Genomic DNA, 11,295 nt, shown 5'->3' with positions numbered 1-11,295 from the left:
CCCCCCGGCCCGTTGCGGTTGAGGAACCCCGAGAGCGATCGCCGCGCCCCGGCGGCAAAATGCGACTCTGGTGGGACTCGAACCCACAACCTTTGAATGACTCCCGTCACCGCGCTAGAAGTCCAATGCGCTATCCATTGCGCCACAGAGCCCTCGCTCTGCCCCGCCGCCCTCACCGCCTCTTCCCGCCGCGCCGCCCCGCCCCGCGTCCCGCCCCGCCCCGAGCTCCGCCGTTGCCCGGGACCGCACCCGCCACCGCGGGGCCGGGCCGGCGGCGCCGGGCGGGACTACAACTCCCGGCGGGCCGCGCTGCGCGCCCCGCCCCGTGCCGCAGCGGCGGGCGGGCCCCGCTCCCGGTGCAGGTGGCCGGGCCGCAGCGGACGCACCGGAGCCCGGTAAGAGCGCGGCACCGTCTTCCCCCTCCGTGACGTCCCGGCGCCGCTCTGCCCCGCCGCGGCGGCCGCGCTGCCTCCCCGCGGGCGGCCAGGCGGGGCCGCCGCGGCCCACGGTCTCCTCGTGAGGCGCCGCAGCTCTGCGGGCGGTACCGGGGTCCCTCAGCTTCCCGGTCTCCTCATGAGGCACCGCGGGCGGTACCGGGGTCCCTCAGCTTCCCGGTCTCCTCATGAGGCACCGCGGGCGGTACCGGGGCCCCTCAGCCCCACGGTCTCCTCATGAGGCGCCGCGGGCCTCCCCCTCAGAGGCCTGCGGGGCTCCCCTCGCGGGTACCGGCTCTCCCCGGGCGGTTCCCGGGCCTGGCCGGGGTTAGGGGAGGTGGGTCCCGGCTGCAGCCCCGCTGTGAGGCCCTCATGGGCCTCCCGGGCCTTCTGCCCCCTCAGATGGGGATGGGGCTGCGCTGCTCGTCCTGTCTGCTGGGGATGAGCCCGCCGGCCCCGGGGAAGGACGGGGAGGGAGATCCGGGGCCGGGAGGCATCTCGTTTCACCCTCCCCATCCTTCCTCGGGGCCGGCGGGCTCATCCCTGTTACCCTGCCCAGGGCCAAGTGGGGGGAGATGCCTCTGGGGACCTCCTGGGCCCTGGAGCTTGACCATTAGCACTGTGGCTTCTTGGAGCCCGGTCGCCTGCCTGTCATCCCCCCCTGCGACCTGCTCCCCAGACTGGTCCCTCTCCCCAGCTCTCCTCGGGTCTCTGTGCCCCTGGGTGATGGATCCCTGCGGTTTGCCTTTGTGCCCGCTGGCTGCGGAGCTACAGGCAGGTCTTAATTTTCTCTGTGTTGATGCAGCTAGACAAGACCTGAATCCTTAACGGCAGGGCTGGAGGTCTCTGGCAGTAATGTACCGGTTATCTCTTGGTAATCTCTCACCAGTTATCTCTCAGTAATGCACCGGTTATCTCTCGGCGGGAGGCACCGGGCATGCCAGTGTGAGGCAGAGATGTGAGCAGAGGATAACAGGGGCCTGTCTGGGCCCGTCTTGCCTTCAAGTGGGCGATTAAGCGCCTTGCTGCCCACACAGAGTGTGACTTCCCCACTGCCAGCTCTCCGTGTCTGTCTGTTTGATGTGAGTGTGTAACGAAGGGCCCAGGTCTTGGCTGAGGCATAGTAGTTTGATGGTGATTTAAGAGTTGCCCTGTTTAACTACAGAGAGGCTCCTAGGCAAAAATGCTGTGGGTCCTGCCCAGCTAAAATGCCGAGGGACTGTGTTGTGGGATCTCAGGCCTGGGAGGTGTTTGGTGGAGAGAGCTCAAAGGCCACTGGCACAAGGGGGAAGTCTCTGGGAAGGGGCTGTGGATGGGAGGATGTCCCCAGGCCCCCCCCGGGAGTGGCATCTTGTGCTCTGGTGCATCCCTGCCTGCTGCCAGTGGCACGGCTCGGAGGTGAGACAGCCTGCGTGACATGCCAGGGCACGGTGACCATGTGGCACTGCCTTGGCTCCCACCCTGCCAGCGTCTCGTACCAAATGAACAGAGGCTCCCCGGACCTGGGGGAACTGCGTGGAGCAGAGGGAAAGCCACAAGCGTGGCTCCTGGCCCCGCCGGCTGTGGCAGAGCCCACTCAGGGCTGCCAGCTTCAGAGCAGTGAATTCACCTTCAAGAGAGAAAGGGAAATGACATGAGTGTTTCCTTCCTCTTCAGCCTGCGACCATGCCAGGAAGGACCAGTTTTATCTAGGAGCCCTCAAGCTGCGAGGGTCACATCTCTGTCACTTTCCTCTGCCCGATGCTGTTGCCTGAAAAGAGCCTTTGCTAGATTGTGATCTCCTGCAAGTCTCAGAGCCACATCTGGGGTGTGTTTGGGATGGAGACAGAGGTGCTGTTTTGGGGGGACAAGTACCAGAGCCTGAGTTGCTGTCCACAGGGCATGGGGCAGGGGTCTGGGTGCTCCTGGCAGCAGCAACAGCCCTTGTTCTGCCCAATCCAGCCTGGCCAGGGCATGCCTGCGCCTGGTCTCGTCCCCAACCCGCTCTGGCAGTGTCTCCAGCAGAACCAGGCCAAGAAATTGTCTGTCGACACGAGGGTTTGCAAACATGAGCAGAGCTCAAAGGACTGAGTTTCCTGTCCCTGTTCCTGTCTGAGCTGTGTTGGGGAGCGTGTGAAGCTGCGCTCTCCCACCAGCCGTGCTGGCTGTCCCGGAGCCAGCTGTGCAGGAGAGCTGGTGCTGGGGGACAGGGAGACCTGCGTTATGGGGATGGAGGGATTCTTCGGGCAGGGAGGAATTTGGAGCTGGGCTTTGTCAGGCTAGAGGTGAGGGGCTGAGCCAGCCCTGCCTGGCATCGCCCTGGTGCCTGCCAAACATCTGTACAAGGTCTCCTGCTGTGACTCCGCTCCCACATCCATGAAGTGACTTCATCCTGCATCTCATGCCGCTGGTGTGCAGCTGTGCCCCTGGCTGGTGTGCAGGATGTGGCTCCCCAGGTGGGAACGGCCAGGCTCTTGCCTGGCACTGAGCAGTGCTGTGCCGGCGGCTTAATTGGAGGCCATCGCCAAGGTCCGGTAAAGTTACATCTGTGGGAGCTCTGGGCTGCTGGGTTATGTCCTCGTGGCCGGGAGGAGTGGTGACTCAGGGACCTCATCCAGGAAGTTGGGGGCTGCTAACGCATCCCCTGCCCATGGGTTCATTATCGCCGAGTCCAGTGTGCGTGGGTTGATGGCCGTGGTTTCTCTCTCTGCAGGCCACGATGCTGCGTCTGGCTGCTTTTGCAGCGCTGCTGCTGTTCTTCAGGGTCAGTCTGGAGCTGTCCTGGGCCCAGGCCATCCCCGCTCTCTTCATCTTCTACCTGGGATCCGGAGGATGGGACTTCTTCCTCATATTCATCAAGACAATACGAAGGGATGTCACGTAGGTGTCCTGACTGGGATGGCCTGACCATCCACCTTCCCCCTGGCCCACTGCTCTGCCCCAGTGTATGTGTGAGCACAGCCCCCAGGTCCTTGCACAATCCTGGGTTTCTGCTGGCACCCAGCCCAGCTGGAAGGAGATCTCCCTCTGCCGCGCCTGGGCGGCTCCAAACTCCTGCGCAAAGTTTTCAGAGGAAAGATAGATTTCAGCTGAGCTGGAAGTCTAAGTCACTGTCCTTGTACTTCACCGTGTCCCTAAAGCTGCTGCCATGGAACCAGGTGCCTGTGCAGGGTCAGTTCTGAGTTGGTACCAGGCTGTGCCAGCTCCTGGCAAGGATTTGTGGGGAGGGAGCGGTGTCACCTCTTGGAGAGCACCTGAGGCTCAAAGATGCCCCTTTGACTGGGGACATCCATGTCTGCCGCCTTCCAAAACACATCTCTTCCTGGCCTCCATCAGTTCCTAGCTATAAGCCTATTTGCGGAGGACCTCTGCCTATGGCCACGCAGCTCAGGGGAGCACCCAGAGCTGCTGCTGTCCTAGAGTAGGGCCTGGAGCCTCGTGCTGTGCTGGCTTTGCTGGAGGAAGTGGTTTTGCAGGGGTCACTGAGCAGCTGCCCTCTTCCTCCTCTTCCTTTGGCAGCACGGGGCTGGTCCTGTTGCGGGTGAAGTGGCAGGTATGGAGGCACGTGAGGGAGAAGAACACAATCGCCAAGATCTTCCAGAAGACCGCGAGCAAGTATCCAGAGAAGATGGCACTGATCTTCCAAGGCACAGGCGAGAGCTGGACCTTCCGGCAGCTGGATGAGTACTCCAACCAGGTGGCCAATTTCTTCCACGACCAAGGCTTCCGCTCTGGTGACGTGGTGGCTCTCTTCATGGAGTCCCGCAATCAGTATGTGGGGCTGTGGCTCGGTTTGGCCAAGATTGGGGTGGAGACCGCCCTTGTGAATTCCCACCTGCGCATGGAGGCCTTGCTGCACTGCATCACCATCTCCAACTCCAAGGCTGTGGTTTTTGGGGTGGAGATGATGGAAGGTGAGGGGCAGTCAGATGCGTCAGGGGTGCTCTGAACTTGGGGGGTGTGTGTCAATGGATTTAGTGCTCCTTTCCTGCCCACCACAGAGCAGGGATCTGGAAGAGAGTGAACAGTTGGAATTGGATCTGGGTTTTTTCTTGTTGATCCCTTTGGCCGCTGGGCAGGATCTGGAGTTCAGTGCTGACTGGCTCCCAGGCAGGCCAGCCTGGGTGTGAGGATCCTTCCTTGTGCCTCTTGGGTGCATCCCCTGTGTGGAGCCCTGGGCTGGGCTGGGCTGGGCCTGCCCTGCTGCACAGGACGAGCCTCCCCTTGCTCTCTGTGGCTGTTAGCCACATCCCTGCAGCACCTCGGCTCCAGCTCCTCATGTGTTTCAGCCCACGCCTCTGATGTTGATGGTGTCAACAGACCTCTTGGCACCGAAGAGGTTTTGGCTGGGGAGAGGTGGAGAACAGGATCTTCTAGTCATTGAAGAGGCCTGGGCTGTGGCCCCAGCATCTGTTAATCATGGGAACAACATCCCCCTGGGATGGTTGTCACCCGTTTGGGGATTCTGCCAAGCACAGCGAGGGTACTGCTACCTGGGGCAGTGTCTCCCTGAGACTGTCTGGGAGGGCAGGGGGTCTCTGTGCTGTAACCACCCTGCGGTCTTTCTCCATCTCCCCTCTTTACTTTCTCAGCAATGCAGGAAGTGCAGCCCTCCCTGGAGAAATCTATCCCTCTCTTCTGGTCCGGGGAAGGAAGCCCTGAGTCCGTGCTTCCTGGTGCAAAACACCTGGACCCCCTCCTGCAGATGGCCCAGCGGCACCAGCCAACCCCCCCTGATAAGGGCTTTCTTGGTATGTGGTCAGCTCTTGGGGGCCAAACTCACAGTGGTGTCTTTGTGGATCAGCCGGTTACAACACTGGCAAGAACGTCTGCTCAGGATGCCAATGGCAGACGTCTGCAGCAGGGCCTGGGGTGTTTGGGATGGGTATTACTCCAGTGTCTGAAGCCCAGCCCTGTGTGGAGCAGTATCCTGTTGTGCCTTCCATGTGTCCAACAGACCTGATCTGCCCAGGGTGAACGCAGCATGTTCTTGGTGCTGTCACATAAGAAAGTTTTGGCTCAACTGACATGAGCAGAGTGTTTAAATTTGACTTGTCCCCTGCTCCTGGTTCAGCCAGGTCCTAGATTGGGTATGTGACCTTGCCTTCTCATTGCTTTCCAGATAAACTCTTCTACATTTACACCTCTGGCACGACAGGGCTGCCCAAGGCTGCCATTGTGGTGAACTGCCGGTAAGGCCGTGGGCAGGGGCTCGGGGGAGGACAGAGCTGAGCTCTGCTCTGTCCTAGCACAGCGCCTCTGGCCCTGCTGCTGACATGTCCCTTCACCTTCCCACCCCAGGTACTTCCGCATGTCCAGCTTAGTTTTTTACGGTTTTCGCATGAGGCCCGACGATGTGATGTACGACTGCCTACCGCTCTACCACGCTGCAGGTAACGTGTGCCGTACGGAGCCCTGCATGCCGGGACTGTCTCTTCCCCTCAGCCAAGCCCAGGGCTCAGGATGGAGGCTGGTGCAGCAGCGATCTCCATGTTGAGTAGGAGCTGGCTGCTGCTGGCAGTGTCTGACTGAGGCTTTCTGCTTTTTCCCTGGGAGCCAAGAATCGATCTGGCTGATCTTTGGAGTGGGGAGTGTTTGTGTGTGGGGGGTTATCCCAGCTCCTAGCCTGGCTTTGGAATAGCTGCACCTTATTGCTGCTCCATGTGGAAAGTCAGGGGGCAGGGGAAGCGGTGCCAGCCTGGCTGGCTGAGACATGCTGGGATGTCTAGGTGCAAAGTGCTGCCCCAGATCTTGCTGCCACGCATCTCCTCCCCGGTGCCTGTGGTCCTGGGGACTTTGGCTAGGTGAACACCCGTCTGCGGTGAGCCAGTGCGTGGCATCCACCTTGCCCTGCCAGGCCTCTCCCTGAGCGGGCTGGGTTGGAGGTGTCTGGGGACTGAGGGCTCCCCTGGCTGCCTCTCCGCAGGGAACATCGTGGGGGTCGGGCAGTGCCTGCTGCAAGGCATGACGATTGTCATCCGCAAGAAGTTCTCGGCCTCGCACTTTTGGGAGGACTGCGTGAAATACAACTGCACGGTGAGGCTGTGAGGCAAGGGGCCAGCTGGGACTGGAGAGCGGAGCCTGGGGATCTGTGCCGTGCTGGGGAGAGCCCAGCTGCTGGAAGAGGGGGAGGCCTGGACCAGTTCTGCCTGTCCATCCCAAACCACTTTTGAAGATGGTGGGGCTGTGTCCTTCCCACCTGGGGTGGTAACTTCACGTGTCCAAACCCTTCCTGTGCTCCAGCATTAGCCAGGAGGTCTCAGATAGGTTTCACAGACTGGAGGAATGGATTAACCAGGGAGGGACAGGCACTGGATGAGCTAGTAGGGCTCCTGGGTTTTACCACAGCCTCTTTAGGGGGCTTTGAGCGTGTTGTGCCATTCCTACGTACCCTGAAGAAACCCCAAACAGACCCCAGGGCCTGGTGGAGGGGTCCTAGTGAGTCTTTCCTCTCCATCCCTCCCAGATTGTGCAGTATATTGGGGAGATCTGCCGCTACCTGCTGAACCAGCCATACCAGGAGGTGGAGCGGCAGCACCGGGTGCGCATGGCGCTGGGCAACGGGCTGCGTGCCTCCATCTGGCGGGAGTTCATGGCCCGCTTCGGCATCACCCAGGTGGCCGAATTCTACGGGGCCACCGAGTGCAACTGCAGCCTGGGAAACTTCGACAACAATGTGAGGCCCCACCACCCTCCCCGTGTCCCAGAGGGTGCCTGCTGGCCTGGGCAGGGTTGGAAACCCAGGCAGGCTGTTTGCTCCTGGTTTCTTGCTCCAAGAGGCTTGGCATGGGTTGCCATCTGCCCGGAGGGGTTTTGGCTGTCATGCGGTGCCAGCTCTCTGGTATCCTGGATGTGCATGGGCAGCAGGCTCGGGGCAGGAGAGATGTCCCTGCTACCCATGGCTCTGAGCTCTTTCTGTCTTAGGTTGGGTCGTGCGGCTTCAACAGCAGGATCCTACCAGGTGTGTACCCCATCGGCTTGGTGCGGGTGGATGAAGACACCATGGAGCTGATCCGGGGGCCGGATGGTGTCTGTATCCACTGCAAACCAGGTGAGGGCAACCACAGGGATAAGTCTCCTCAGCTCTGTGTGAGTCTTTCCTGATACTTCAAGATAATTTACCTAGGTTTGAGTCTCTGCTCAGTTAAACCCCACCAACCCCATTAGACACCCTTTTTGCTTGGGTGCGGGTGGTTGCTTCCCCTCTTCATCCCCTCTTTTCTCCCTGCAGGGGAGCCAGGGCAGCTGGTGGGCCGCATTGTCAAGAGCAACCCCTTGCAGCACTTTGACGGCTACCTGAATCAGTCAGCCACCAACAAGAAAATCGCCAAGGATGTGTTTACAAAAGGGGACGCTGCCTATCTCACAGGTGAGGCAAGCAGGGCCCTTCCGTCTGCTGAGAGCGGAGGAGAAGGGTACCTGTGTGGGTGTGGGGGCTGTCCCAGGCTAGTGGCACTGCCCTGAGATGCTCCAGGGTTGCTCCTAGCCCCTCTGACGCCTCATGTTTGCCTATTCCTCACTTTCCTGTAGGGGATGTCCTGGTGATGGACAAATATGGCTACATGTACTTCCGGGACCGCACTGGGGACACGTTCCGCTGGAAGGGGGAGAACGTCTCCACCACAGAGGTGGAGGGGACGCTGAGCCGCATCCTCAATCTGACAGACGTGGTGGTTTATGGGGTGGAGATCCCAGGTAGCTGAGAGGGGAGAGGACGATTGGGGGAGGCAGGTGGGCCTCCAGCACTTGAATGTGAGCATGTCCTGCACGTCCAAATCGACGTGTCCTTTTGCAAGAGGCTGGACCAAGGCTCCCCGTGGGCAAGCTGGGAAGAGGCCACCGGGGATGTGCTTAGCAGGAACCAGAGAGTTCTTTCCCTCTCTCAAGCTTTGGTCTGATTCTGGCTGGCTTGGAAGGACCCCATGTCCTTTCTGGACAGGCTGCAAGTGCCTTCTCTGAGAGGAGGTGACCGTGACCGCAGGGTGTCGCTGGTAGCCTTAGCTGCAGGGTGGTGACACAGCCGGTGACACAGCTGGACACACCAGCGCTTCAGTACAAAGCAGGATCTGTGCCAGAGGCCTTGCTGGCGCGGGGCAGAGGGAGATGATGCTACAGGGACAGTGTTTCTGAGTGCTCTCCCTTATTCTCTGCCTCTTAGGGATTGAAGGGAAGGCAGGAATGGCAGCCATCGCCGACCCAGAAAACTCCTGTGACCTAGAAGGCTTTGCCAGTGAGCTGAAAAAGGCCCTGCCGCTGTACGCACGGCCCGTCTTCCTGCGGTTCCTGCACGAAGTCTCCAAGACAAGTAAGTTGCAGCGTGCACGCTCACACTGGACACGGAGCTGGGGGGAGCCTGGGGGTTGAAACCTGGTTATGGAGGCCAATCTGTGGTAGGGTTGGGATGGAGCCCCTCTGCCCAGTGGAGCCCCTCTGCCCCATAGGGCCCCCAGCCAGTTCTTCTGGTGGTTTGGAGGCGTGGGGGTACAAGGCTGGGTCCGGGGTGGCACAGGTGTGGTGGGGATGGGAGCATGTGCAGCCAGTGAGCCCTCTCTCCCTCTTCTCTCCCCGCTCCAGGCACTTACAAGTTCCAGAAGATGGAGCTGCGGAAGCAGGGCTTTGACCCTGCACTGGTGAAGGACAGGTTGTACTTCCTGGACTCCAGGCAAGGCCGCTACCTGCCGCTGGACCAGGCAGCGTTCAGCAGGATCCAGTCGGGACAGCAGAAGCTGTAACTGGTGGGGCTCAAGCAAGGCACCTTCCCGAATCCTGCTGGGGAGAGGGGACAAGGCAGGCGCTGGGGAAGAAAAGGTTCAAGGAGCGATATAAAGGCATGCTAGAGATTTTATTTGACGAGTTTTACAGATAATGGTTTGGGGGGAACACAGGGGGAACCAAGGGGAGGGGGATGGTTACATACCAAAGCATAGACTCATTATGGCTTTATTTTCTACTTGGTACAGCGGTGGGGGTCCTGTGCCATGGGAGGGGCAGGGCCCTGGCCAGTTGAGGAGGGGTGGGGTGCCCCTGCCATTCCACTTTGCTTTTCCTGTGTTTCCCTCCCTTTTCCTGCCTGCAGCAACCCTTCCTTGTGAAGGCCATGAAGGGACCAGTGCTGGGCTCTTTCCCCACTCCTCCACCAAGCAGCCAGCTCCTCCTTGGCACAGGGCTCCCTCTGGCAGAGGGAAGCTGGGTGCCAGGTGCAACCCCTGCCCCCTGCATGGCCCCGCTGGTGTGTTTCTGCTGTGAATCAGGGAAGCAGGGTAGTGCTGGGCTCGGGAGAGGGACAGGAATGGGTTTCTGCCATGCCTTGCTCTCTTCTGGGGATGACATTTCTATTTTTCACAATCACACGCACATTATATTATATATAATACACGCTGACTTTTTTTTTCCCCAATCTTAATTTATTGTCTGTACTTTTGAATGTGTCCCGGGTTTGTGCAGTAGGTGGAGGAGCAGCCCAGACCTGTCCTCTCTTGGAGAGCCCTTTTCTCTCACAGGGAGACAGGACGCTCATCTGGGACTGATCTCCTCTTCCAGCGTGGGTGCAGCCACGTATGTCCTTGTGGCCTTGCTCCATGGTGAAGGACATGAGGGAACCCCACTATCTTGTGGACACTTCTCTGGGTCTCTCACTTTCACCTTTCATGGATGCAGCCTTGTTTCGTGCACCTTCTTCCTTGCAGAAAGCAGTTGGGAGAGTGGGAATGAAGGGCCTGGTTTGCATTTGCTTAGACGTACTCAGCACCACGGAGCAGCTCTCGGGGCTTTCCTGCTGTGATGTCTGTGCCCTGAATGCGGGAGGCAGCTTGCCTAGGGTAGAGAAGGTCCTCTGGAGGGTGGTCTCTCTGAGAGTCTAACTTCACGTGCTCTGCATTCCTTCCCGCAAGAGCCCTCCTTGTCTCCACTGCAGGAGATGGGCCCCGAACTGAAACGTCCATGTTAAACACCTGACTTGCGCTATGTGAATTCCCCATGTTGTGTCTGGTGTGAAACAGCCTTAGCAGTGATGTCCGATTCCAGTGCTCGGAGACCATGCAGAAACGTCTGTTCCAGAGAAAACTCTGGGTTGGGGTTTATTCTTCTTTTTTTTTTTTCTTTTTTTTTTTTTTAATTATTTGTTTTCATGCTTTTAGCAGGGTTACTCCTTAAAATGACATCTGTCTTTTGTGAGGGCAGGGTGTGTCTGCTCTTCTAGCTGTGCTTCCACACTAACGTACCTGCCTGCCCCAGTCTGTCCTGTCCTTACGATTAAACGCGAGTATGGGCTACACTGGAGTTTCCTACCTCTTCCTTGCGCAGTCCTGCTCTGTGTGGGGAGGCGGGGGACTGTGCCGGTTTGGGAACTGGGAACTGCCACTCCAGAGCACAACCTCCCTGTGCGAACTTTAGCTCATCTCGGAGCAGGGGGAAGCAAGCCCCTTGCTGCTGGGTTTGATGACTGTGTGAAAACAACCTATTGATGAAACCCTCCCCAGACCCCTCCACCGACTCCTCACTCCCCCTTTCTCCTGGTCCTGTTCTCAGCGTTGCCATCCTGTTTTGTCCTGACCCAGTTCTCCCTGTTTACCCTGGCACATCTGGCTTCTCCATCCCTCTCCTGTTCCCTCTTTCCTCTTCCTGCTGCTTCTCTCCATGTTTGGCCACGCTTAACCTTCCAGCTCATTTCTGTCCTTGAAGACAAGTTTTTTGGTACCCATTCCTCTTCCCTCACTGCCAGAACCATCTTTTAGACCCTCTGCATCCAACCCTGGGGACAGGAGAAACCGGCTGCTTCATGGTACGCGGGTACCAGGGAGAAATGTCTTGCCTGGGTGAAGTGTGTTTGCATCCATTATATACCAGATGCACCTTCAGGCATGCTCAAATTAATGGCTTCTCC

General features: G+C 59.1%; 1 protein-coding gene and 1 non-coding gene across 2 annotated transcripts; one reads left to right on the top strand and one right to left on the bottom strand.

The window, feature by feature from the left end:
* Nucleotides 1-62: 62 nt before the first annotated feature.
* Nucleotides 63-152, bottom strand: TRNAR-UCU (transfer RNA arginine (anticodon UCU)). Its single transcript is given in 2 exon segments — nucleotides 63-98; nucleotides 116-152. It is a non-coding gene; the product is annotated as a tRNA-Arg (tRNA).
* Nucleotides 153-349: 197 nt separating this feature from the next.
* On the top strand, nucleotides 350-10,684 carry SLC27A4 (solute carrier family 27 member 4). Its single transcript, XM_076355371.1, has 13 exons — nucleotides 350-395; nucleotides 3,127-3,293; nucleotides 3,933-4,327; nucleotides 5,006-5,164; nucleotides 5,536-5,605; nucleotides 5,715-5,806; nucleotides 6,340-6,449; nucleotides 6,880-7,089; nucleotides 7,338-7,464; nucleotides 7,645-7,782; nucleotides 7,944-8,108; nucleotides 8,572-8,718; nucleotides 8,988-10,684. Exons 2-13 carry the CDS (start codon nucleotides 3,133-3,135, stop codon nucleotides 9,143-9,145), a joined length of 1,932 nt encoding a protein of 643 aa, XP_076211486.1. The 5' UTR covers nucleotides 350-395; nucleotides 3,127-3,132; the 3' UTR covers nucleotides 9,146-10,684.
* The last annotated feature ends 611 nt before the right edge of the window (nucleotides 10,685-11,295 follow it).

The sequence above is a fragment of the Aptenodytes patagonicus genome, chromosome 18 (assembly GCF_965638725.1).
Source record: "Aptenodytes patagonicus chromosome 18, bAptPat1.pri.cur, whole genome shotgun sequence".
NCBI classification, from domain to species: domain Eukaryota; kingdom Metazoa; phylum Chordata; class Aves; order Sphenisciformes; family Spheniscidae; genus Aptenodytes; species Aptenodytes patagonicus.
This window is presented reverse-complemented; position numbering and strand designations above follow the sequence as displayed.